The 26096-nt window shown below is 49.3% G+C and overlaps 7 protein-coding genes across 7 annotated transcripts; 2 read left to right on the top strand and 5 right to left on the bottom strand.

Annotated features, from left to right (window-relative positions):
* Positions 1-1924: 1924 nt before the first annotated feature.
* On the top strand, positions 1925-2941 carry N7532_007856 (uncharacterized protein; the record flags this gene model as incomplete). The annotated part of the gene is made up of 1 exon (XM_056620348.1): positions 1925-2941. One exon carries the CDS (start codon positions 1925-1927, stop codon positions 2939-2941), a length of 1017 nt encoding a protein of 338 aa, XP_056471154.1.
* N7532_007855 (ankyrin repeat-containing domain protein) lies at positions 2939-6626 on the bottom strand (the record flags this gene model as incomplete). The annotated part of the gene is made up of 3 exons (XM_056620347.1): positions 2939-6141; positions 6210-6433; positions 6499-6626. Coding segments are annotated over 3 exons (3555 nt in total), but the record flags the coding sequence as incomplete, so codon positions are not given.
* Positions 6627-11757: 5131 nt separating this feature from the next.
* Positions 11758-12738, top strand: N7532_007854 (uncharacterized protein; the record flags this gene model as incomplete). Its single annotated transcript, XM_056620346.1, has 1 exon — positions 11758-12738. One exon carries the CDS (start codon positions 11758-11760, stop codon positions 12736-12738), a length of 981 nt encoding a protein of 326 aa, XP_056471152.1.
* A 183-nt stretch (positions 12739-12921) lies between these two features.
* Positions 12922-13182, bottom strand: N7532_007853 (NmrA family transcriptional regulator; the record flags this gene model as incomplete). The annotated part of the gene is made up of 1 exon (XM_056620345.1): positions 12922-13182. The coding sequence occupies one exon, from the start codon at positions 13180-13182 to the stop codon at positions 12922-12924; it is 261 nt and encodes an 86-aa protein (XP_056471151.1).
* A 3123-nt stretch (positions 13183-16305) lies between these two features.
* Positions 16306-18916, bottom strand: N7532_007852 (beta-glucosidase; the record flags this gene model as incomplete). The annotated part of the gene is made up of 3 exons (XM_056620344.1): positions 16306-16862; positions 16934-18706; positions 18772-18916. 3 exons carry the CDS (start codon positions 18914-18916, stop codon positions 16306-16308), a joined length of 2475 nt encoding a protein of 824 aa, XP_056471150.1.
* Positions 18917-20714: 1798 nt separating this feature from the next.
* On the bottom strand, positions 20715-22850 carry N7532_007851 (fungal specific transcription factor domain-containing protein; the record flags this gene model as incomplete). Its single annotated transcript, XM_056620343.1, has 1 exon — positions 20715-22850. The coding sequence occupies one exon, from the start codon at positions 22848-22850 to the stop codon at positions 20715-20717; it is 2136 nt and encodes a 711-aa protein (XP_056471149.1).
* A 1081-nt stretch (positions 22851-23931) lies between these two features.
* Positions 23932-25609, bottom strand: N7532_007850 (sulfatase family protein; the record flags this gene model as incomplete). Its single annotated transcript, XM_056620342.1, has 2 exons — positions 23932-25238; positions 25309-25609. 2 exons carry the CDS (start codon positions 25607-25609, stop codon positions 23932-23934), a joined length of 1608 nt encoding a protein of 535 aa, XP_056471148.1.
* Between the last annotated feature and the right edge of the window lie 487 nt (positions 25610-26096).

Raw genomic sequence — 26096 nt, 5'->3', positions numbered from 1 at the left:
CGGAACACACTGCAAATTTTTATTATGAACTGGTCGGATATTTACAAGTTCTGCAATTTATGGACGCGTCGCGTTTTACGCAGAGTTTGGCCACTTTCATTTGACACGACCGGCTCATCCCGTCGCTACTTAAAGCTGATGAATTTTGAACCCATAATTTGAAGATATTAACTTATTACATGGAAGATGATTTGTATCAGATCAGCAATTAGCTTGGACCATAAACTGGACCATAAACCCCCAAGAAACTCAGCAGAAAATCCAGCGTTTAAGTAGTATGTGTTTGAAATTTGAGCATCTCTGGGTGGAGCGACCTCTGTGGTCAATTTAGTTTAGACTGAAGCTTTAATCATGTAATTAATTCACTTTTTGGATCGTCCAAATGAATCAATCGGCAAATGAACATGGGGAGTTTGCGTCTGATTGAAAACCGGTTGCTTGTATTTCATTCTTAGCGAGGAGATTGGCATAGCTCGAGCCTAAATAAGCCTTCGACCGACGATTGTCTGTCTATCCACGACCTCAGAAACTCAACTCCTGCCTCTAAAAGCAACGCACATCGCATTGAGCAGTATGAACAACCTACGAAACTTCTTTGGACACAGGAGAACAATCTTTGGACTCATGTGATATTCACAATGATCGGGGCTCACTTTGACCGTATATTGAATCTTTACGTGGTCGAACCAAGGGATATTTGTCGATCGGCGGTAGATCATTCACTAAAATAATGAATGTATGAAGTGATTTCGACAACGAAGGGTAAATGCTAAAGAATCATCGGCGATGACCCATATTGCTCCGAGGAGGATTTTGAATCATTGATTCGTCATATGAAGACCAAATGACCTCAACTTTGCGCCGTATTTGCAAGAGTTGACACGCTTGGCATTGAACTGCTCAGTTTAACTGGCGCTCAAAATTGGCGGGCTTAGTGAAGATGTGGATCTCGAAGCAATTGCAGCTGAATTCCAAAAGGCAGTACAGGTGGATCAGGCTAATGCTGCCCGGGGTACGTGTGAATGGGCTTCCATGGAGTGGAAATGGAAACAGGCGAGATGAACAATGATAGAGCCGTATTTCCTTCACCCCCCAGGATTGTTTGTTCTAGTTTTAAACAAAGCTTTGAATTAGTCTATTGACTCAGGCTTTGAAAGTTCCTGTACATAACTAGTGTAGTGGAGGATTGCTGGTCAACTTGGCGCAGGATACCTATTTCTGTTTCGTGGTTGGTTTCTGTCGTTATGGTGGAGAATTAGTATTGTAAGGAATTGTCAGATTGTAGTTGACTAACCTAGTTACAAATTTGTGTGTGTACGAACACAACCAATGCAGACGACTAGGTATCGGTGATTCGTGCGTGTGATTGGGTCCGAAAGCTGTTCCGACAGTTTCTCTTATACTTTACCCGGTCATGTTTCTTCCTGGAGACGGGGATTGTCCGTTGGTAGCTAGACAATCCCTCTGATTAGAAGGACTCTTGATAATCCCAATGTCTAGTCAATAAACGCACAGAGATATTTTGGAGCCTCTTTTGGTGGCTCATCGGTACTCTGTACACAACCTCCAGGATGCATCTCTTGGGCCCCTGATGATGGGTGTGACACTCGAGCCTCCGTGAATCCTGCAGATCCTTTTTGTCGGCTCAGCCCCACAGATAGTTACCCAATCAAAAACATACCAGGGGGATCAATGCCCGACACTAGCTTAACCAGTAGACAAATTTAGGAACGATACACGGAAGGTGTGTTCAGAATACGAGAATCTCAAAGATAGCGTCTTGGCGCCAAGTCCTTGGTGGATGTGCCACTTTTAAGCCCCTTGAAAGCCTCGTCTACCTTATCGCTATTAAAGTTGCATTGTCTTTTCATGAACAGGCCTCGATACATCTCCTGATTTCCAATGTTCAAACCACACGCCCAGCATGGGGAAGATCAAATATCTCTCGATGGTCTTGATGACCAGCTCGCTTGTGACTGTAACAGTGACAGCGCTTTTGGCATTCGCAGTCTATGTGAATGTGAAACAGCCAGTGGCCGGTGAAGTCTCCACGCCGGGTTTTCCAGCCACCAATGTTAGTGCATCCCAGTGGAATGTCGGCTGCGCTGTTTTAGGAACTGCAGTTGGGATACTGGTGACGGCAGGCCTTGCTTTTGACGATGGGTTGCTCACGCGGGAAGCTATACTTCGCAAAGAAGGTGTCGCTCCCTTTTATCTCCGTCCATTGACTATACCGCGTGGAATGGACCAAGTCAGAAATGGCTGGTCCCATGTTACTCGTATGTTCCTTCTATTTCTTACAATCGTCGCAACATTATCTACCACAGCAACTGTGGCCATATTTGGCGTTCATAATGTGGAGCAATCCCTTTATAACCCAACAGCGAGCTGGCCCTTGGCAACGATTCTCAAGGTCGTGCAAGAACAGAGACATGCTTCACCATACGTCGCTACAACTTCCTACAATCTCGCGACTTTAGATGCGTTCCTGTTTAGGAGTGCGTATATAGTGGGACTCAATACATCAGTCAAGTGGAAATCAGACTACCCAGGCTTCCTGTCGACATGGTTGCCAGAATCTGGCTCATTGGGGGACACATTGTATCCCACCTTGCATACAAGCGGCATTGGCCTGAACGTATCGTCCTACCTAGACTACACAGGACGCCCACGGATTGGATTCGATGTCCCCGCCACATACACATTTAACAAACTCTACGGGGACGTATTCGGCACGCACATCGACGTTACATGCACAGATGCGCAACACACATTGACGACCGACATGATGTCGAACAGTGGGAATAATTTCACTAGCTGGTACTATCAAATTGATACCCAGAAAGGGGCCCACCTGGCCCTCTCTTCCGAACTTATGTTTTCGATAAGCCAACAAAAATCTCTCAATGGCCACCTGACCGTTTGCTTGGGCGAACCTTGATGCGCGTTTTCTCCTGATATCAAATTCTTCCGTATTTGGGTGCTTGTCCAGCAACAATCGCAAAGTGTGGAGTCTGCCATTCTCCGCCGCACCCTCTATCGCACTTCTTCCTTGCTCAATTGCGGGTGCTCCGTTTATCTCTGCTCCGCACCGGAGCAAAATCTCCACAATGCGGATGTTTCCCTTGATGGCCGCCCCCTGCAGCGCTGAGACTCCCCTGTTATGTGCTGCCGGGGCGTTGACGTTGGCTCCACGGGCTATGAGATATTCTGAGAGCTTAACAAGTCGGCCTTCCGCAGCAGCCTGAAGCGCCGTACGACCCCTGATGGGGCTAGGTAAACCATTGACGTCTGCACCATGTTGTATCAAGAGCTCCACCATCTCAAAATTATTTTTTGATACTGCTGTCTGTAAGGCGGTCATACCGCCAAGTTTATTTGCTGGGGCATTGGCATCAGCACCTTTCTCGAGGAGTACCCGAGCAACATCAATATTATTGCGAGAAGCAGCAGCCTGGATAGCTGTCACATCACCAGGGGAATCGCGAATCCAGCGTTGGTTTGGGTTAGCACATGCAGCCAATATGCATCGGAACACGTCAAATTTGCAATATGTTGCAGCCTGCATGATGGAGGTTTCCTTTGTGGAAACCTCATTATTTCCAGCGCATGCTCCTGCCTTGAGTAGAAGTTCAAGGAGAGACACATCAACCATCACCTTCCCCAAGGCTAAAGCTAAGACTCGATGTCTTGCTTTTTGGTCAGAAACTATAGCGTCGGGACATTTCGCAAGAAGCACGCGAACGAGCTTCTCGTTTAATGTCACGACTGCCGCTTCAATAGCTGAAATACCCCCGTAAGAGGCTGCTTCAGACTTGATATCTGCTCCAGATTTCAAGAGGAGATCCATCACCGACTGCCTATTCTTCTCAGCTGCCGCCTGTAGGGCAGTGCGCCCCTTATATGGATCAGCGGGGGCATTGATATCAGCTCCATGCTTTATCAATAGCTCCACGAGGCTTTCTTGGCCCTGTGCTGAAGCTTCTTGCAGAGGCGTGAGATATGATTTGGCAGAGTATCCCGGATTGGGGTTTACACCCTTTTCAAGAAGTTTTCTTGTTGTTTCAAGATCTCCGCACTCGACAAAGGAATGTAAAGGAGCATTGCGACTTTGGTTTGTGGGTACTTCGGTATCTACCCCTGCACGCATCAAAAGACGAAGTATTTCTTCCTTAACTGCTGGGTCTTGGAGACGAGCGGCTTCTTTGAGAGCGGTTACGCCACCGGTGACATATGGGTCGGTGTTCACAGCTGCCTGAGAATCCAAAAGTATTTCTACTCCCTCGATGTTTCCAGCTGCTATTGCAAACTGCAAAGCAGTCTTTCCATTCCTCTTAGATGGAGGAGCATTGACATGAGCCCCATTTTCCAGTAAAATCCTCAGGATCTTGGTGTCAGAATGTTTTGCTGCAGCCTGGAGGGCAGTCTCCCCGTAAAGTATGCCTGCAGGAGCATTAACGTCTGCCCCTTTTGCCAAGAGCAGTTCAACAATTCTTTCGCTCATAACCATCACAGCTATTTGAAGCGCTGTGTGACCTTGATTTCCTTTCGGTCTAGCATCAATATGAGCACCGTGAGTTAAAATCATGCGAGTCATGGTGATGTTCTTTGCGAGGACAGCTGCCTGTAGCGGAGTAAAGACCGGGGTCGTGTGAGGTGACATTTCATCGTCCAACAATTCTGTCTTGCATGTTCTCCAGCTAGGATTTACCTTGGCTCCTTCGTCCAACAGAAGCTGAACAACCTCCCAGTTCTCTCTAATGGATGCGATAAGGATAGGGGGCATGAAAGAGAATGAGAGACTTTCAGCCAGATATATTGCACCCTCGTCATTGGCAGAGTAGTAAGAATCCGAATCGGATTCTGAATCCGAATCCATCTCGCTATCCTCGGTGCCAACAGCATGTAGGTTCCCCTTTTGGTAACCCGAGCGTGAATTAATATTTGCACCTGCTTCAAGTAGAAGCTCTGCCATGCCTGAATTTTCAGAAAACGCGCTTGCAAGTTGAAGGGGTGTCCCACTCTTTGGATTGGCAAAGAAATCAGGATCTGCCCCCTTTTTCAAGAGATATCGGGCTAATTCAGTATCCTCTGCTCGAATCGCCAACTGCAGGGGTGAAAGACGGGAGGACTTAAATGGCGGATTCACAGCAGCTCCGAAGCTGCACAAAAGACTCACTCGTTCAAGTGGGTTGAGATATCGAACAGAACATGCAACCTGAAGTGGAGACTGTTTGTCAACGGTCAGGTTTGGATCTGCACCTGCTTCCAGTAACAATGTCACACATTCATTCCGGGCCTTTTGAAGAGCTCGGTGAAGAGCTGTTGTTGGCACGACATCTCCAGTCAAGCAATCGAGATCCGCCCCAGCTTGGATCAAAATGTCGCAAATCTCAACTTCTCCTAATCCTGCTGCGCTTCCCAGAAGATTTCCCATGAAGATCTCAACTGCTGTGTCGTTTGATTTCAAAAGTGTTCTCAGCAAAGAAAAGGCACGGGATTTTGCAATAAGGGATACCAACTTAGCAGTTGAACCGTCGCTAAGATGATTATTCGATGACAGGTAGATGCAGTAATTGAGATAGTCGAACAACTTATCTCGCAAGGGGGATTGGATCGAGGCTTTGGCTTTTCCTGCACATCCGAGGTTGAAGTTTTCAGATGTTATGGGCTCTAGTTTCGAAAAGAAACTTGGCCCGTCTGAAACATCAGACGATTTAAACTGCTGCGAGAGAATCAGGCGAGTCTCCTCGGCCATGCTCTCGTTCTCGGTGTTTGCTATGCAGTTCTGGGGCTGAACCCCCCAATCTGCGCTTTCTGATGTAACAGAAGGAAAAGAAATAGGCATATCACATTCAAATATGTTGCCGGTATGATTGAACGGATCTGTAGCAGGCTCTCTGTCCCCTTGCAAGATAAAATCTAACGAACTCGGATCCGACAGAATGATCGGCGGTGGAGAGGGCGCACTACTGAGCTGCACCGCTTCTGGGATTACCCAGTTCGGAAACTCAAGGCTGGGGGTATGTGACCAGTCGTTCAGTAGGAGAGTTGCCTGACTATCGGGTTCAGTGCCAATATCGTGAGGTTGCGCTCCAGGTGTGCACACAAGAATTCCTTCTGGTGTCTTGGGATCTGAAACTACAAATGAGCATTTGAATCTTGGCTTAAATCTTCCAGGTCAAGACCACAACACAGTTGTAACGTACCAGACGTCTCTATCCCCGAATATTTTGAAGATAATGGAACATGGCGAGATATCTCTTTTCTGACTTTGGCGTCAGGGACGCGCTTTCCACGCATCCAAACCCACCCGGGGTCTTTCCCATCCCGCTTTCGTTTTTCCTGGCGAGATGAGACGAACTGCCAGTCTTCTCTGGTTGCGTTTTTCTTGTACCCCCATTTATTGAATTGACGAGCAAACTGGCTTTCACTTGGGTGGAATTAGTCTTTTTGCTCATACAATAAGCAACACATCTCGCGATTTTTACGACTGACCTTCTGTAGAAGCCGTAGCATTGGGACATGTATTTTTGAACTTGTTTGGCAGTCCAATCTCGGTCGAGCCACAGATGTTTGAGCTCCTCGCGGTGGGTTTCCCACTCATCTTCGTGACTCTGTGCCATGAGTCTGCCTTTTTTGGTCTTCTGGATGGGCTTTAAGGGCCTAGGTTTGAGTGTGGTATACGATTATTATATGCTTGTGGGTATTGAAGCCCTTTAAATTATATTCGTGGGGATGATTCTTAACGTTCTATTGGGTATTGCCAGAATCCAAAAAAAATTCTTCAACCCTTGTCAGTTTTCCCAGCACAGGTCATAATCGCTTGGGGCCGTTTCTGGCCGCGACGAATGAGAGCATTGAGCATGGCGCCTCGATGGGTCGACAAGGACCTCTGTGATTGGTGGAGTCCCAAATGTCGATTGGCGAGACGAAACGAGCTGAGTCCTTAATCCCTGTCATTCTGGACTTTTTGCTTATTATGCCCGGTCGCAAATCTGGATATGGTGCTTACCCCTTTTCTCCTTCCCCTGTTTTTCGTCCTGGTCTCTCAAGCTTCGATGTAGATACATATTTGCCATAATTCTCCTAATTTCTCAAACGCGCCAGTCTCTACTGAGTATAGTACGATCCATTGTTTAGTAACTCTTCGCATTAATCATATCATATTTATGTGACATAAATGTTATGCTACAATATGATTGGCTCATTCCTGATTTTCGTGTTCTGAATTGCAAATGAGCAAGCATGCGATGTTTTGATAAGAACCTTTAACGACTCTTTCTCCACGCTCCACTAAAAATTTCGGCTTTGACGTGTCTAATGCCGCCATTCGTTATGCGTTTTGGCGGCTCCTTCAAGATTTTAACCCGATATTTTGATATGACAGTTATTGTCGGGACATAACATCCCTTTCTTGGTGTACGCATTCTTGCGCGGAGCTGCGGCTCCGGTGTTGTGAGCGCCGAGTGTCCGTGCATGGGATTAAGGGGTATCTTGGGACCTGACCTGACCTGACCTGAGAACACATCTACACACATCTACACACATCAAGATCTATCAACAGAATCAATTGACTTTTGCTTTGGAGCATACACACTGTCCACTTAACTGTGTACACAGTATCTAGCTGGTGATACCAACAGTTATCTCACCCACGTGAACCTCACGAAAGCGCAGAATTCGCAGATGATGTACACCATTTGTGACTTGTTAGTGCAGCAGACCGCAACTCTTCATCATACTAATGTGATCAAAGGTAATCTTCTTGAGCCGCATTAGAGGCTGCACTAAGTTGCTTTGGGCCTAGTAAAATAACACGGAGTAAAATATTTTCAGCGATTATAGGCTCTATCTGTTGACAAGGGGACCCGGTGAAAACCTCCGCGCTGGCAACGGGCAGCGCCGGAGAAAGGGTATCCTAAGGAGACGTGACAAGCGCTTCATCAATGATAGGTTTTAGAAAGTCCGATATGAAGTAAAACAATTGACGTATTCTGCAAAGGCCGGGTGGAAAACAACTCTCCATATTCAATAGATCACATGCTGGGGGTACCCGGGTGACTAAATTGGGATTTGAAGTCGAGAGCACCCCACTGTCGGAGATATGTATTCCCATGCCTACACCACTTCGGGCATCGAAATGGTGTTCCCCGACTTCACCCTGCTATCGTACAAGCTAGATAACATCGTGTGAACAAGAAATTAGGAAGGCTACTAAATCCACGAGCTAAGATCCAATTGCATTTTGCGGGGAAAAAAGGGGGCACGAACATATATTAACCATGACCGAATGTCCTGGCATAAAGAGGGAATTGCCAATTTTGACAGGTCGGATGCAAGAAATGCTATGTGTACTTATCTAATATCTGTCTCTGTATTTCTTCATTTTTTTCTAACTTCACAAATCGGATAAACCCGTACAGCAAAGACTCCCAAGTATCCTTACTCACTCACTCAAATGGCCAACCGTGGCTGCGTGGCTCGTGAATTGGGCCATCTGTAGTGATAGAGAAGTCTATGTGATGTCTGGTCTGGGTCTTGAACATCTTTCAGCTCCCATACAATTTGGAGGATCTGAAGAGCTGCTGAACCGCCTACCGCAGCCTGATTCTGTGCCTGGTAAAGGTTGCTACCAGTGACAGAAGCCTTTGCTTCAACCACCAAAATTGGAAAACGAAGGCCCCCAGGGATGATTTTTGGATCACTGATCAGACTAGCAGTATCTTGCAAATCAAATAAGAAGCTTCGCGCAGCACTACGTACCCCTTCAAGCTGAGGATCCCTCACTAGGCTATCGTCCGACAACCCAAGACAGACTTAAGGACTTGGGGCTTTCAGCCTGAACTGGGGTTCCGATCCCGAACACTCGCGCTAGGGGTAGCTTCCTGTGTTGTTTGGTTCGGTCGATTTCGTTCCCGTGGAACGGTGGGCGGAGGATTATGCACCGGCGCTTTTGCATCTTCGCGTCAGTATGACGAGGAGTACGGTAAATAAGTGTTTCAACCACGAGGTGTAGGAGTTACCTCGATCACACATAGGCTCGAGTCCGTGAGATTTTAGCTCATTGATTGACACATCTAACGCTGCTGTTCCCTCGGCCTCTCCTAACTGCTTTTTGACGAGATCCCTATGCTTGATCCAAAGTCTTTCAGGCATTCGATGCAAGCAACCTTCGTCTTCAATGTTACGCCAGATCTTCTTCGCAAAGTCCCAGATGTCAGGTGATATGTCGCTCGCCATCTATTAAAATGTTCGCACGCCGAATATGATTGACACGATATTGAGCATCGCTAGGGCTGAGCGAACTGCTAGGTCGTGGTCGCTGTGAGTAGATAGAGGACGAGAAAGGGAGGAGGACAATGATCGGGATATCTGCTAGATTTGAAGTCATCTCTCGCGGGGAGGGAGGTGAAAGGTACTGTGCAAGTGAAGAGCATTCGAAGTCAGCTTAGCGTCCCATCGCCATTTTTTTGGCTGTTTTGAGAGTAAAGACCCGGAAAAAGGAGAACGCATCCGCTTCACCGGGGAGTAGCTGGAGCTGAACTTGGACTGAAGGTACATGTAAGCCCTTTCGTCCTTTGTCGCGCTGGCAATGCGAAGTGTTCTGCTTAACGCTGAACGTGCTGACACGCGCGGGCAATAAGAAAGGCGGTGGACTTGATCAGGATTATCATTGACCTAGAGAAGGGGTCAAGGGTACAGAAAGCATCTCGTTTTGCAACAAACAGAGCTCGGAGACCGACAGTGAAGTCACATCCGATCCCGAGCCATGGGCTCAGCCCTCTGAAAATTATTGATTATTTTCTCACTCGGTACAACCAATACTCAAATTATCATTGCTCACCTAGGTATACGGATTACTCTGATGATATGAAATCCGTACTGCTAATAGTAGTAGTATAATCTGTATATTCTCCCCTCTTCATTCCGCATACTGAGGCAGCCATTGGAAGGAACCTTGGACGTGGTTGGGCCTGGTGCGCACCTGCAAATCCCTGAGGGCGTTCCTGCCAGGTTTAGCGCTTGTTTACATCCAAAGTCTATTACAAAGCATTCCCAGGTCATAATCTCCTCATTACACTACCACTCTATAGTAGTACATCCTTGTGCTTTGTTGTGCTTTGTGTTTGTGTCACCAATGCCTCACTTCCTCGTTACGCACTCGCCCTTCTCACCCGGGTTGCGCGATGGAAAAGCGGCGATCAGCTACTTCCCCACTAGGCTAGACCTGGCGATTGGCTAGCCTGGCCATTGGGCGTGTGGGTTAAGTACGGCTGAGCGGACGGGAATCCCTGTTCTCCACACCCTATGGTCGTATGTAACAGACTTGGGATGAAAAGAGGTGTATGAAGAGTATCAATTGGGGGGCAAATATGAGAATAGGCGACCGCCGCTTTAGCGTCGCGCGACCAGGAGTGAAAAGGGTGAGTGTGGAATAGTCAGGGTGCGAATCTGGGCGAGAGTGGGTGATTCTCGCCTTCTAGGGCCGGTGCACAGACCGTCTTAGCTGAACTGTCTCTTGGCATCTGCACGCAGTCACAGATGGGATGGGGCCAAGGTACGAGTATCTACTCACACGCTCTTTTAAGGTACGGCTCATAGAGTCTAGACATTGAACATGCTCGTGATCTTACCCCTTCCATCTTGGGGCAAACCCCGAGCCTTATGTCTTTGCTAGGCAAACCGCATCGCTTTTATCCCAACAGTCACGTACTATGCTCGAATTAGTTTGCTCGGATTATTTTAGGCCCAAAATAAAACAGGATCAACCCCTAACAATAATGGATCGAGTACAGAGTACGGAGTAGTTTAGCAATTCGAAGAAGCTATCAATCTACACTAGCCGTGACACACCCGTACTGGCAAATGGTTGGAATATGTCCCTCCAAAAACGAGAACGCCACTGTCACATTGGAATCTCAGACCAGCTCAATTAAATCACGCGGCGTGGCGTATTTGTTTGGAGGAAGTAAGTATCGCTAAACACAATAGGGAAGTGGTGGGGGTGATCTCAATGCCGCTAATGCAAGTGCCTTTCGAACTAACTTGTTCGTTTTATAAACGTAGCGTTTAGCGCCGTCTGGATAGACCAAGCTCGGGCCGTGGTAAGTCCTAGCCGTAATAGATTAGCTTGGCTCGCAAAAGTACCAGTGTAATGAAGAAATTTACGTGACCAGAACTCGCTCAGCTTACTTCAGTACGTGCACGTTTTTCCAGGAGGCTGAGTTTCATTTCATCGATCTCAGTACCTCAAAAATCTGGCTGTTGGCATGCGAATTATGCGCAAATTTGAGACAGGAAAAGTCATTGAATCCAAGCCCAGTTATGGAGTACGAAAAGGACCACTTGAAGCTGAGATGGCTCTCCGAAATTCCGCGCTGTGCTGTATGTCGCATCCTATTTCCTTGTCGCTGGTCCAGGCCGACCCAAGTTTTGAGAATTAACACTGACTCTCAACAATGACAGTTTGATTGCTTCTATTCACAAGCTTTGGAGCGCGGCTGCATATATCAAGATTTTAGTTGCATATGTTTAGCGATCGCAGATCTCGCAATAGGTGCAGATGCTGAGGCCTGCATCAGCGCGTGCCCTGTAAACCCAGACCAACGCTGTTTGTAACCGTCTTCTTCTATTCATTACTCCTATGTGACTGACCTTGATTGATTTGAAGGGGCGCCATCTCGAATCCTAGACTTTTGCGACCTGGTTGGCGAACATATTCAGCTACCTGAATATATGAATCAGTTTGCTGGAATGCATCGGCGAGCTGCTTTCAACTTTGATGCCAGTTACTCCGATTATGGCAGCTTTTTCTCTGATTATAGCACTGCCGACTTCGATTCTGCTAGCACCGCCAATGCCCAGCCAACATTGGCATCAGCGACAGCGATACCGGCACCAGCGACAACGACACCGGCGACACTGACTGGTTCACCGACATCGTCACCAACATCAGTTACTTCCACGGCAAGTGCACATACTACTGCTATGACTGGCTCAGCCTCTTCTGGTCTCTCGACTGGAGCGAAGGCCGGGATCGGAGTGGCAATTCCAGTAGCTGCCATAATCCTCGGGCTTTTTGTTTTCTGGTACCTGCGTAAGCAAAGGACCAAAGAAAGAAATTCTGCGTCTTGGGTCGACAACAGTAGTAATACCCCGGAACTCAGTGAAAATAAAAATACAGTGAGGTCATTGCCAGCTTCGCAAACCCACATTGCTGAAGCAGATAGCAACACTATTCACGAGTCTGGCGGCAAATCTGTCGTTCCATCAAAGTCCCCGACTGCCGGGATGCAAAGTCCTACTGTTTACGAATTAAGTGGTAATTCCGTCATCGAATATCCTCCTCCCGTGACAGGTTCCTCATTCATACAAAGCGACTCTATGGACAAACGAGTCCACCCACTCGTCGGTGGAAGAATATCTCAAAAAGCAGACATATCAAGCAGTTCTACGTCAGCCACTGAAACTAAAGAGAGCGGATCCAGTTTGCATATTTCTTTGGGTGATTTTATCGACACCAGTATATCTCCTCAAAGGCTCCAAGAGGGCTCTATGGAAATTACGCAGCGGTTGCCGACATCTTTGGAAAGCGCTGATATGCCGCTATCACAGCTTGAGGCCGAAGTCGCGCTTATTGCGGAGGAAAAAGAGCGTTTGCAGCAATTGCAGTCCCTAGCAGAAAGAGAGGCAGAGCTTAGAAGACAGATTTTGGCACGCAAGTCTGCAATGTAACAGGCAAAGTATTACAGATAGTCTAATCTGTCTAAATTCTATGTGCATATCATTACATTGGCTCCTTGTAATGAAGTTGATCCCAACCCTCAGCCACGGGGCTGAGAACGGATTGGCTTTTGATCTAGTGGTAACGTCTAAATGCATAATAAGTTGATCTTGTCAAGTTCTTTTCAGATGTCCTCAGGAAGCATGTTGGATTCTTGGCTGGATCTTCCAAGCAAAATGGTGTACATGCTTCAGCCGACCACCAGATTTCTTGGTGACATCAAGCAGAGACGAGGAAATGAGATGTTGCACTCCAGTCTCCTTAGAAACTTCGGTGACGTTCTTGCCGCGCACGAACTCGGCGTCAGAGCCTGCGACATCCCAGGCGGGCGTGGTGACGAGGAAGACGGAGTGACTTCCTTGGATGGCTTTTACCAGAGCGTCTTTGGAGTTCATGTCAGCTTAGAGAGAGTGTTAGTTTTCATTTGAACATGTTATTCGAGAGATAGTTGCCCACTTACCGAGAAAAGCTCGAATCCCTGCTTCACAAGAGCCTGAGCCACTCGCTTGGAGGTATCGGGGGTGATGCCCCGAATCTTGAAATCCTTGGATAGAGTTTCATCTTGAAGGATTGTCCGGGTCACGGAGCCGCCTTGCTCTCTGGTCACCACGAAAACGGTGTGAGTTTGGACATGATTGATTGCTGGTAATTGGTCTCAATTGGAGATTGGAGAGATAGTCTTTGCTATAGCGATATCTGAGACTGACTGTAGTCAAGCAACATTTAAATAATGCCGTTCAGCGATGTCAATGACGCTATGTTCCACTGGATGTAGAGAAGGAGCCTGTCAGCGATATCTTGGAATCCATGCCATGGGCTATCGACAACAACGAGGATGCTGACCAGGTTATTTCTGGACCAAGTCTGGATATACCTCAGCCAGAGAAATAAGCCACTTCAAAGCTAGTGGAGCCTCAACAGATGATATCACCGTCACCCACGCCATCCATTCAGCCTATACAGGCCTCAATGCATCGCATACCACCAGAATCAATCCCAGGTGCCTTTCCGGAACCACTAACTCGTGTTTCTCAAGATCAACTCACTGAACAACTTCAGAGAGAGCTCTCAGCCGCTACACCTACACAAGGGACTCGCATTGCGCCTAGAGACATCGTGGGAGATATCTCGACTCGGAACATTCTGTCAGGCTCACGTAAACGAAGATCAAGAGATATCAGCAATTTAGCCATCTCAGCAGACGAGGATGCTGAAGAGGGTATACTCGCAGCCTTTGCAACTGGCCTCAACGGATCTCACTCACACACGAGACCTCACCGTGACGATCTTCCCCCTGAACTCCGGAACTGGCGAGAGATAATAAATCACCCGTTCAACGAAGGTTTCCTAGCAGCCGCCGGCCTCGAGGTAAAAACTATCGAACGAAAGGGCACCTTGGATGTCATACAGCGTCCAAATGACCGCAGCGTGCAGGTGCTTCCGTTGAAATGGGTATTCAACTATAAATTCGATAGCGATGGATATCTCGCGAAGCTGAAGGCGAGAATCTGTGTGCGAGGAGATCTCTAGAAGCTCTCTACAGAAGAGAAATATTCAGCTACCCTCGCTGCTTGTACGGCCCGCGCCGTTCTCGCCCTAGTCGCTGCATTTGATCTTGAAACACGCCAATTTGATGCCGTCAACGCCTTTCTCAATAGCTCACTGGATGACACAGAGATAACCGAGATGCCAGAGGGATTCAGACAGTCTGGACATTGCTGGAAGCTCTTAAGAGCTCTCTACGGCTTACGGAAATCTCCGAGGCTCTGGCAGTGCGAGGCCTCAAAGGTCTTTGACTCAGCTAGGTCTCACTGTCGTTCAAGAAGATCTTTGTCTCTTCGCATCGGACGGCATTATCATATTCTTCTATGTGGATGATATAATCATTGTCAATCACCCATCTCAGCGCCAGCGCACGGCTGACATCAGAGAGAAACTCAACATAACATGGGAATTGAGAGACGTAGGCGAAGCTGAATGGTTACTAGGGATTCGTATCGTCCGTGACAGACAACAGATAGCCCTCTGGCTATGTCAAGACTCATACATCTCCTCTATGGCCGGCAGATATCACCTTACCACCTATCGCCGCTTCGATACACCCTTACCACCAGCTACATTGAAGCCGTACGCTGGGCAGGCCACAAAGGAACGGATTCATGAGTACCAGGAAAAGGTAGGCTCCACTCAGTATGCCACTACCATCACACGGCCAGATGCAGCCAAAGCAACTTCCGCGTTAGCTCAATTCCTCACGAACCCGGGACCGGAGCATCTCGAAGCGATCAACCGTATGATATCCTACCTATGCCACACTCGTTTTCTTGCCCTTACCTACCGGCCACGCCGATCTGAGGACAACGAAGCCGTCACTCTCTTTAGTGATGCCTCGTTCGCTGATAACCCTGACCGGAAGAGCTCGGAGGGATATATATGCACCATTTTCGGAGGACCAGTTGACTGGAGAGCTGGCAAACAGCGTACAGTGACTACCAGTACTACCGAAGCGGAGCTACTGGCGATCTCTGAGGCTGCAAGGAATATGAGCATGTGGAAACGTCTCTTTGAATCTATTCGCTTTGATCCAAAGCACGAGCTTGCTATCAGATGTGATAACCAGCAGACGATCCGGCTTCTCACTAAGGAAGCTCCTCAGCTGCGCAGAAGCTACGTCACGTTGATGTACACAACCACTGGCTCCGTCAGGAGGTCCAGGCAGGCAGAATTCTCATCAGATGGAGCGAAACAAAGGATATGGCTGCGGATTTGGGCTCACCAAGCTACTGCCGCGTCAAAAGCACGCAGAATTCGTTCAATTGATGGGCATGGAGGATATCGGAAACCTGCTCGATTAGCAGAGGATTTCTGGAGATTGTGCGAACGCTGAGGGGGTGTGACAAACTGAGGGGGTGGTCAAATACCACTAGGACCCTTCGGGATTGGCTTATTCATAGTTCACCCAATTTCCACCTAGTATGGTGTCATAACACGCCATAGTTCAAATATAAAGACCCCTGAGATCGCTCAACCGATCTCAATAACCTTCAATCAATCATCTTATTCTGTTTGGACATCTTCAGTACTAGCAAATACATCGATTCCTCATCCTGACAGATAACTATAGGCTCAGGGATCTTTTTACCCTGACGAGATCCCCACATTTCGGGATCATCTCAACGCTTTGTTTATCCCCGCTCTGGTGTGAGGGCTCCCAAGGGCTGAGATCCAAGGCCATTGGGCTGATTATGGCTACGGCCGACCTTGGGAAATATGGAAAGACCCCCCGTCCCCCGTCTTGGGTCTTTGGTTGAATCTCCTCAAGATTCGTTTTTGTACTATCTTCACACATACAACTGGAATGCATACGGTTTCACTACCATTACCGAACCGCACGGAGGGGAGACAAGGTTTCATTATTGTAATGCCGAGGGAGGAACGGCGTGCCACATATGATCAAGATATCTGCTTCGTATTTTGACCTCCAGGACGGCTATACCGAAACCCATGTTTCCTGAACTCTATCTCACCTCCAGCCGACCCTCCAGAGGAATGTCCAAAACACTCCTACCCAAGTAAATCTTGTAGGTTCCCCTCTGAAGATCCCAGCCCTGCTTCTTTGAGTTCCACACACTAAGATCTCTGCGCGTGAGCTGGAACTGGAGCTGCACCTTTTGACCTACATCTAGCATCTTCTTCTTGTAGCCGCGAAGCTGCTTCTCCGGAGCTCCTGGAATACCAACGTACAGCTGGACGACTTCGGCCGCTGCCATTTCCCCGACGTTGGCGACCTCCATGGTGACCTCGGCGACGTTGTCCCAGAGGGGAGCAGCGCCACCCCATGGTAGACGCTCGCCGGTGGTATCATCGCTTGTGGCATTGTCTTTAGAGTTTGCCGTCTCCACCGTGCCCTTGTAGGCGTCCACAAAGGATGGGACGATATCGTCACGATGGGTGATCTCCATGTTACTATAGGTGAAGCTGGAATAGGTGAGACCATATCCAAACTCGTAGCGTGGGGCGATGTTGTTCTTGATGAAGTGCTTGTAGTCAATGTAAACACCTTCGGTAAAGTTGGCTAAGAAGACTGTGTTTTAGTGGCTTTTTGTTCCCTTTAGCATTACTGTGAAGACGTTTTGATGAACCTACCTTGAGTGTGATATTGGCTGCTACCGTCGGCATGGGTGGGCTCGAGCAGATGGCCGAAATCAGACTCCTTTTTAGGAATGGTGTACGGTAGTCTTCCAGACGGTGAAGTCTTGCCATACATGAGGTCTACCAAGGTTTTGCCCGCTTCCTGACCAGGCAAGTGAGCCAAAATGACAGCGGTGATGTTGGGATGATCAATCCATGCATCGACGACTCGAATGCCTGCGTTATGAATCACAACCATCGTGTTGTCGCACTTGCTGGCGACATTGCGGACAAGCTCGTCAGACCAAGGATCTGCCAGCCCACTGCGGTCGAAGCCCTCAGAAGCGAACTCATTGATGAAGACGATGCACGCATCGCTGCCACCCATGACGCCGGGGTCCTGGTCCTTGAAATTCCACGAGAGCATGGTGAGATCCTCGCGGGCCTGTTGGGCAAACGCAGCATAGGGAGACACAATCCATGGAGGGTTTGACGTGCTAGACCCTCCGCCAGTAATGAGAGTTCCCTCGTAGCCTGCCCTGGGCCCGTTAGGCCAGATGTTTGTCCCGTTGCTCCAGTACCCGCTAATGTAGAGTTGTGCCACGGTCTCGCTGGAGTTAATGCTCTCGTATCCGAATAGCCACTTCACGCCACTAGCAGGATCAACCACAGCGGGAGGAATCGCATCGTATCCGTAGAGGGACAGAACCGTGGGATTTTTCAAGGGCAGCGCGTTGTTGACGTTTTTAACAAGCACATGTCCTTCAAGAGCTCCTTGGAAGACAGTGTCTTGCGAGGCGTGGCTCATGGCATTAGTGTGATTATGAGGTAGCGACCAGTCAACAGTGGGCGGGTCCCCGTGGCCGGGGTTCGGGATAGAGCCAAATTTGTTCCAGACGGCCACGATACGCGTCGCCATGTCGTCGAGACGCTCCTGGGAGAAGGATCCGTTTGTGACGGCCAGAGACAGGTTGGTGCCCCAGAAGCCGCCGCTACTGGGCATGACCATATCGAGACCGGCATCGGCTGCCTCGTAGCCAGCGTGCAGGGCTTCCCAATCCGATATGACAAAACCCTCAAAGCCTAGCTCCGTCTTGAGCAGGCCGTTCATGGTCTTACTATTCTGGCAGGCATAAGAGTTGTTGATGCGGTTGTAGGAGCACATCACACTGCCAGACTCGGCCTTCATAGCGTCCATAAAAGGCCAAAGGTACAGCTCGTGCATGGTCTGGTCATCGACGTTCGATGATACAGACTCGTTGTGTCCGATTGGAAACCGATTTGTCTCTTGCTCGTACGCGATAAAGTGTTTGACACAAGCAGACACGGTGCCTCTGTTTTGAATCCCTTTGATGGTCTGATAGTTCATCTGTCCGGCCAGGTAGGGGTCGGAGCCATAGCCTTCCCAGTTGCGACCGTTCTCGGCGATGCGTCCGACGGGTCCACAGACCGGCTCCAGAGCAACGTTCACACCCTTGGCCTCGTACTCAAGCCCGCGGTGGAAACCAGTGCGGAAGGCCAAATCGTCATTCCAAGAAGCCGCAATGGAGATTGGAGCAGCGTAGGACGTGACGAGTTCCGTAGGACGGAGACCAGAGCCCGATCCCTGCATACACATGCCAGGGAAGCCAACTCGCTCAACAGGGGGAGCCCAGCCAGCGCAACCATTATTCGGGTGCGTTGCCCCCGTCGTGATGTTAGCCTTTTCCTCGTTGGTCATCTTGGCAACCATGCTGGCGGCTGCCTTGTAGGCATCGGCCCAGCCCTCCGAGGTCCCTACTCCCTTGGCTATGACACAAACCCAGTGTTAGCCGTTGCCCCAATATTCTTGTGCTGGAGCTGCTCTGACTTACGAGAAGGATACACTGGAGGCGATCTGCCATAGTCCCAGAAAAGGCTCAGAGCAGTAAAGTCTGTCGATTCCGAAGTGGAAGGATCGCGAGGTGTAACAGCAGCCGACGTCGAGGCGGCTAGATAAAGCAACAATGAATTCTTCATGATGGTTAAAAAGAGGATAGTAAGCCAATCAAGTGCATCTCAGTTTTCCTTTTTTCTTGAATTCTTTGTATCCTTGAGACCTTTGACATGATGTGTTGGGAGACCACCGTCGGTCTTTTAACGACTTGAATCGCGAGTCAATGGATCAACCGAAATGCGGAGAAGGAGTTGCTCCTAAACCAAACCAATCCATACAGCTCTCACGGAGCCCGACTGCCGAACGCCACCAACTTAACCCCGACTGCCGGCGATGACGATCACGGAAGCTTTCATCTTCGTGTGGTATTCTGCGTAGATGTTGGGGAGCTCGTACCGGGGCCAACAGGATTTGGCTGCTCGCACGACATACAAAGTGCTTAAAGCCTCTTTGGGTAAGCTGAGAGAATAACACGATTCTCCTCAACTATTGTGTAGCTAGTTAACTAAAAAATCTTACTAAGCTCAGAACTATTCATAACGTAATCGGTAAGCGAGCGCCGCATGGGAACGAGCGCCGCACCCCAAAACACCCTATTAAGTGCGACAAATTACCACTTGATATCCTGCCAACAAATGTTTATCGTAGGGTGTTCCTGTGATCTAATATTCTTTGTGATATATCTAGCCTATTTTTAAAGTCTCTAAGAAAATTTTGAGGTTGGTGATGCAAAAATATATAACTGCAGTGTACATCGCTCCAAATCGTTGTATTTTACTGTATCAGGATAAAATAATTATCTCATTGCCCTATATTTTACCGTATGGCTTATTACATCCGTAGTAATTAGTAATTCAAGAATAAAAGCAAGAGCTCTTGTCGTTGTTGAGATATTCGACTTAAAATATCGCATTTAATATGATGTTTTTTGGGGTGCGGCGCTCGTTTACATGCGGCGCTCGCTTACCGATTACGTTAGTTAAATAGTTAATCCTAATCTTGTGTTAACTCCTAACCATATTGATACTTGATGTTCTTTTATCGTATTTTTGATATATTCTCATCTAATCTAGTTAACTAGCTATACGTTAAGTAACATTTCAATATATTTAAATTGAATGGTCGAATCCTAGAGGGCTATGTTATGTTTTTGAACGGTGTCGGGACATATCCTTTTGTCAGAACAAGCTAGCGGCAACTTACCGCTGGCGACTGATAGATCACATTCCTGTGCTGGGTGACCTTGCGCTAAGCTGCGGCACTGGCGTTGAGACCACCGAGTATCGGCGTACGGGATTCAGGGGTATTTTGGACCGGACCTGGTACACATCAACATCTATCTACATGAATCAATTGACTTTTGCTTTGGAGCATACACACTGTCCACTTAACTGTGTACACAGTACCTAGCTGGTGATACCAACAAACGGAGATTTCAACCTTATGTTAGACTATACCCCTTTCAGGGCCGTCAAACCTTTTCCTACAGGGTTTAGTTGCGCGATGCAACTAACCATTTTGGGCCAATATATGCGGAGATATGCCGATGCACATGCAGCATTGCCTTCCGAGCAGGGTCTGGATTCAGAGCAAATACTCCACCTCCCCCCATGGTTTCAGCTCTCTCTGGAAGAGTCAATTGTCCACATGTAAAAATTGATTTCGTGTAACTGGGACTCACAGATCAATCAGAAACCTCGCATAATGCCTCGCCTAGTGCCGCAGTCGTCGACTCGCCGTTGAACCATTCAATCGACTCCCGGCGTAAACATTTCGGGCAACAAGGGCTCCATTACCCAGACCGGGTCACCAAATCGCAGTTCGTCATTTCGTGCTCCGACTGATCTCTGCTCCCGAAAAGGAAGTGAATTTTACTTTGCTCTACTCCAGGGGACACGAATTATCCAACACGTCAAGCCATGAAATGAAGGGATTTGGCATGTCCCAAGCTTGCAAGGGCATGAACGAGGTGAAATCCCAGTCCTCGCCCAGTGGAGCTCCACCATCCTGTGCCGTCATGAGCGCCTCTGTCAAAGCATCGACACTTAGATCTTGGACAATCATCGACTGTCCCGACAACCCGTCACCCGCTGTGATCAGTCTATGCCCGGTCAGAGGGTCAAATGAAGCCACAGAGTCATGGCCACCTTCTGTCTTGCGAGGCGTCATCCCAGCGATTCCAGGAGAATCTGTCTGGGGAAAGATGCTGCTGGTTTGCGTTGTAGCTGAACTACCAGCTGACAGGATACTGGTCCCGCCATCGGCATCGTCTCTTTCCGAGAACCTGGCTAGTCGCAACAGACTATGGACGGCCAGCTTTTCGTTCATCTCGGATGTTGGCACTCGCGACGCCGAGCGGGGAGTCAACGTAGCCAACTTGTGCCTGTTGTTCTCCATCTCCGCAATGATGGGACCTACAAGCTTGTTTTGGGGGAAGAATCTCCGCAGCGCTGCAAGGCACAGCTCCAGTCGACTGGCTGCAAACTCCTCGGATGGTCGAGTTGTGGGGTCTCTTCCAAACCTAGAGATGAAAAAGAGCAGACGCGTAGCATGATATGCACATATAGTCGCGTCAAACTCTAGAAAACAAAAGCGGGGTGATTGTTGATTCAACAGGGTCAGGGTCAGGATGATGGCGTTCGAGTGCTGTAAACACTGACGCTCTGCGCGGAGTAATAGATTGTTGCAACCATTCTCATCATGATCATTGGTTCCCTGCCGTGAAAGAACTTCGAGAGCAGGTCGAGGTACTGCCTCGGGGTAGCCTCGTAGTAGCAGTCGATAGAGGTCGCAGTGGCATTGATGCCAACTTAATTGCAGAGCTATGTGTCTCGGTAGCCAGCGTGACGTGATCAACGCGTTGATCTGATCAAATGATAGCTCTGGGCCATGAGGCATCTTGGCGCCAATGTCAAAGAGTGTGCGCTCGAATGAACGAATCAACGATGGGATCTGCGGTGAGATGCGCTCGCAATGTGCAAAGGCTCTACCTAGCTTAACAATGTCTCGGCGCAATGACTCCAGATTGACGCACAGTTGATAGGCGCCGTAATCGTCTTCCAATGGCGATGAAGAGTTGAGATTTTCGGGGGTAGACTCTTGGGTTGATCCGGCATCGTACGCAGACTCGACGCACGGTAGCTGAATATAGATACTTTCAAAAGGGCACAGTTCAAACTCCGAAAGACCGATGCTGAAGTATCGTTCGACGAGCTTTAGACTCCACACGATGCGTCTTCGGGTCTCTTGCGCCACGAAATCTAGGCCTTGGTGTTCACGGTGGAGTCGAAGAGCAGCAGCAAAACGCGCCGCCATGGCAGCTAGCATAAATGCTCTTTGGAAACGCCCCGTATGCATACAGTGGTTGATGCAAAGAAGGAGGGCCTGCAGTCTTGCAATGGTTGGGCTTTCGATACTCGACCATATGATCTGCTCGGCGACTTGTATTGGTGCGAGTCCGTGACATGTGCAGTCGAGAGAATGCGTCGTGGCGTCATCTTCATTTTGGGGGACAGCACCGTTGTCGTGGCCGCCTTTTCCGGTCTGTAAGCGTATAGATATGTGTAGAGTTGCGACTCCAGCGAGGGCGAGCGAAAGACAGGGGTCGAGGGTGCCCGCATGGCATTTCGTTATGGTGGATGCAGGATGCAGAAAGGAATATGAAGGTAGAGGATATTCTTCGTGGAAGAAAGATTCGACAAGTGCAATGAGGAGGTGGTTGATATTGCCACCAGGTTGAGCTGGAGAGGCGTGGGCAACATCTGTGGCCATAGCAGGAGAAGACGCGGCTGGGAAGATTCCTAGGCGATCTGTACATTGACAGTTTGACTTCGAACCCATGTCAAGCGGTTCTTGATTGTCGGCAGATAGAAAAGAGGTGTCCTGGTGAATAGGGACAGTTGTCCCTGACGTATCCGTGCCCGGCGTTGGCGGTAGCAAGCTCCCTTCGCTCTCCGGGGGAGGCACCTCCAAAATTCTTTCCGCATCCGCAGGTTGTGCGCGAGCCGACAGGCCCATGACGGAGGTTTGCGTCACCCGTCTCGGTGTAGGATAGACGCAGGTGATGCCGCGTTGCTTACATTTCGAACACGTTGGGAGTGTTGCCGAACACTTGACCTTCTGCGACTTGCATAACCGACAAGCAATTCTGGCCCGCCTCCGCGGAGGTCTCGACAGTGGGGCATTACTGATGCTTACGGGCAATCGGTCGCTAGTCGAGGCTAACAGTGAGCACTCAAAGCCCAGGCGCTCACAATTCGAGCATGTGTTGTATTTGCCGTCGCAGCGAACCTACACGGCAATTCAGTTTTCATGATCAACATTTTGCGTTTAAGGGGAGAGGAAGACCTGGGGACCACACGATTTGGATCCCGCGAAGGCCAAATTGGAGGTAACCCTTAAGGAACTTGGGAAGTCATTTGGGTCTTACTTTTCGTAATCGGCACTGCACGCATGTTTGAGCGGGGTAGCGCGGTGCGACGGGAGTCGGGACTGTGTTCGTCCCATTCATGTTGATCGCATATCGCTAGTATTGAGGGGGGAGGGGTAATGTGTTGTCAAGTTACTTGCCAACAAGAGAACGAGAGGGTGAGAAAGTATTTGAGAGGCTTTGGGGTAAGAAGAACACGACCAGCCGGCCAAAATGCGGGGGGAGCCGGATTGGCGGAACCATGGGATAGTGGGACATGCCGATCAACCAATCACTGGGCGAGATTTGCTCAAATGCCCGTCCGACAATTTACAGGCCGCGGAATACCCTTCTTCCTCTCCACATTAGGCATTCCGCCATCTTAGTATTGCCCCATGCCATATCACCCCATCTACACTACCGCTAGCAGACCGGCAGTTCAAATGTACCGCTACTATGCTTGGATTTTTGGAAACGTTCGAATGTGGTAGCTATGCTATTTCTTCCTCTCTCGTAGAAGCCATGCGGTACGGTTCATTGCCGTGCTTAATACTCTGTATAATCAATTGAGATCGATGTTATCGTCAGACGTATTGCCCCGACTTGACTCTCTATAAGGAATGACAAGATTGATCAATTGTGACTGGCATGAAAAAAGTTCCGTCATCTTTGCTTATCGACCGGAATCCGTTAGAGCCTTGCTTGAAGCCCAAGTGAACGAGCCACTCCCCTTGCACCGGGATGAACCATCTCATCCCCAATCTCGTCCATCTTATCTTCCAAAAGCTCTGTCATATTCCTGACCACGTCATTGTATTGTGGATCCGAGTAGACGTTGAACAACTCCAGAGGATCTTGGTCACAGTCAAACAACTCCCACTCAGCGCCATCGACGGGACCGGCGGGCCGTGAACCCTCAACGCCCAGACTCTGATTGTACCAGTATATCAGCTTATATCTCTGGTCACGGATACCATAGTGAGCCACGGTCTGGTGAATCTCGTCATTGTTCATCCAGTACCGGTGGTACGCAACCTGCTGCCAGTCTGCCGGAGCCACCCCGTGGTTTTTCAGGAGAGGCAGAAACGACGAGCCTTGCATATATGAGGGGATTCGCAGGCCGGCCAGGTCCAGGAACGTGGGCGCAAAGTCGACGTTGCAGACAAGGTTGTCGCATACCGAGCCAGCCGCAATCGCAGCCGGGTAGCGCACGAGGAAGGGCATTTGGAAGCTCTCCTCGTACATGAAGCGCTTGTCGAACCAGCCATGCTCGCCCATGAAGAAGCCTTGGTCCGAGGAGTAAATGACCACCGTATCATCGGCGAGGTCCTTCTCCTCCAGATACGAGAGTATGGTGCCCACGCTGTCGTCGATGGCCTGGATGGTGCGCAAATATCGCTGCATGTATCGCTGGAACTTGAACTGTGCCAGCTCATCGGCGGTGGAGAAGGTGAACACCTCGGCGGTCTCCTTGTCAATCAGGCGCATGGAGGTCACGTCAGCAGGGGATGGAATCTTGCGCTGGGCGTTGCTACCCTCCTGCTGCACGCGCTCGCCGACATTGTCGCCACCTTCCGGCTGGACCAGTCCAAGATCCTGGTAGGTCAAGTCCTCTGCCACGCGCATCTTAGCCGCCTTGGCCGCTTGGGCTCGGTTCCGGTAATCGTCACCAAACGTCTCCGGAACCCGAATCGGGTCCTTGTACATGTCTTTGTGACGGTCATGGGCCTCCCAAGAGCGATGGGGCGCCTTGTGGTGGCACATAAGGAAGAATGGTTGTTTCTCCTCACTGCCCTCGGGCTGCTGCTGGTTCAGCACCGAGTCAATCCACTTGAGGGATTTGTCTGCGATGATGTCGGTCGCATATCCGCTCTCCACATGAGTGCCCGTGGGGTCGGTGAACTGGGGGTCCCAGTAATCACCTTGGCCGGGAAGAACGGACCAGTAATCGAACCCCGTAGGCTCATGAGCTGTACCTTCCCCAAGATGCCACTTGCCTATCAGATTCGATACCACAGGTCAGCGAGAGTGGTTCAATCCTTCCTTTTTCTTCGGCATGAGGCTTACCGATCATTGCAGTAGCGTAGCCACCCGAATGTAGCGACTTGGCCACATTGGGCAGATGCTTGTTAATCTTGCTGTCCAGCGTCATGACTCCATTGACATGGTTATACGTTCCAGTCAGGATCGATGCCCGAGAAGGTGTGCAGATTGAGTTGGTGACGTAGCAGTGGTTGAACTTCATACCCTCCGTGGCAAGACGGTCAATGTTGGGTGTGTGGTTGATGCCAGCGCCGTAGGCACTGATGGCCTTGGACGCATGGTCATCGGCAAGGATGAAGATGATGTTGGGGCGTTTCTGCGTCATTGCCGAAGCTGGTTTGTGTCCAAGTGAGCCGAGGAACAGTGCGATCCGAGACTGTCGCTGTGAGGGTTTGAATGGTAGTGAGGTCTCAGGCTTTAAATCCACGTTGGACGGGCAGAGAGAAAAGGAACAGAATTCACTGGGAAGAAAAGAAATCCCACCGGGCCTGACGTTCTGCTTATGTCTCTGTGGGCATGCTTATCGCCCCACTGCCAATTACCAGATTGCATCGATTACCATTCATCGCGTTCAATATGGTGTGTCTTGGACCCGCAGAGTGGCCATCTGCACGTTTAATCCAGAAATTCCAACTGTGGAACTGCAATCGGACCAATCTAAGACGTTGCCGGCCGACTACCGAAAGCCGTGGTCGACCGACTGCCGTAAACCATAACGGGACAACGAAGCGGAGATGCGCCCACAGTTTCGATTCGTGAGGGGAATCTGGGGTATTTTAAGTGACAAGCGCATGAACGAAGAGGAATTCGCC

This window comes from Penicillium argentinense (assembly GCF_028826775.1).
Source record: "Penicillium argentinense strain IBT 30761 chromosome Unknown utg000009l_segment0_segment0, whole genome shotgun sequence".
Taxonomy (NCBI): domain Eukaryota; kingdom Fungi; phylum Ascomycota; class Eurotiomycetes; order Eurotiales; family Aspergillaceae; genus Penicillium; species Penicillium argentinense.
Note: the sequence above shows the minus strand (reverse complement) of the source record. Positions and strands in the feature narration are given on the sequence as shown.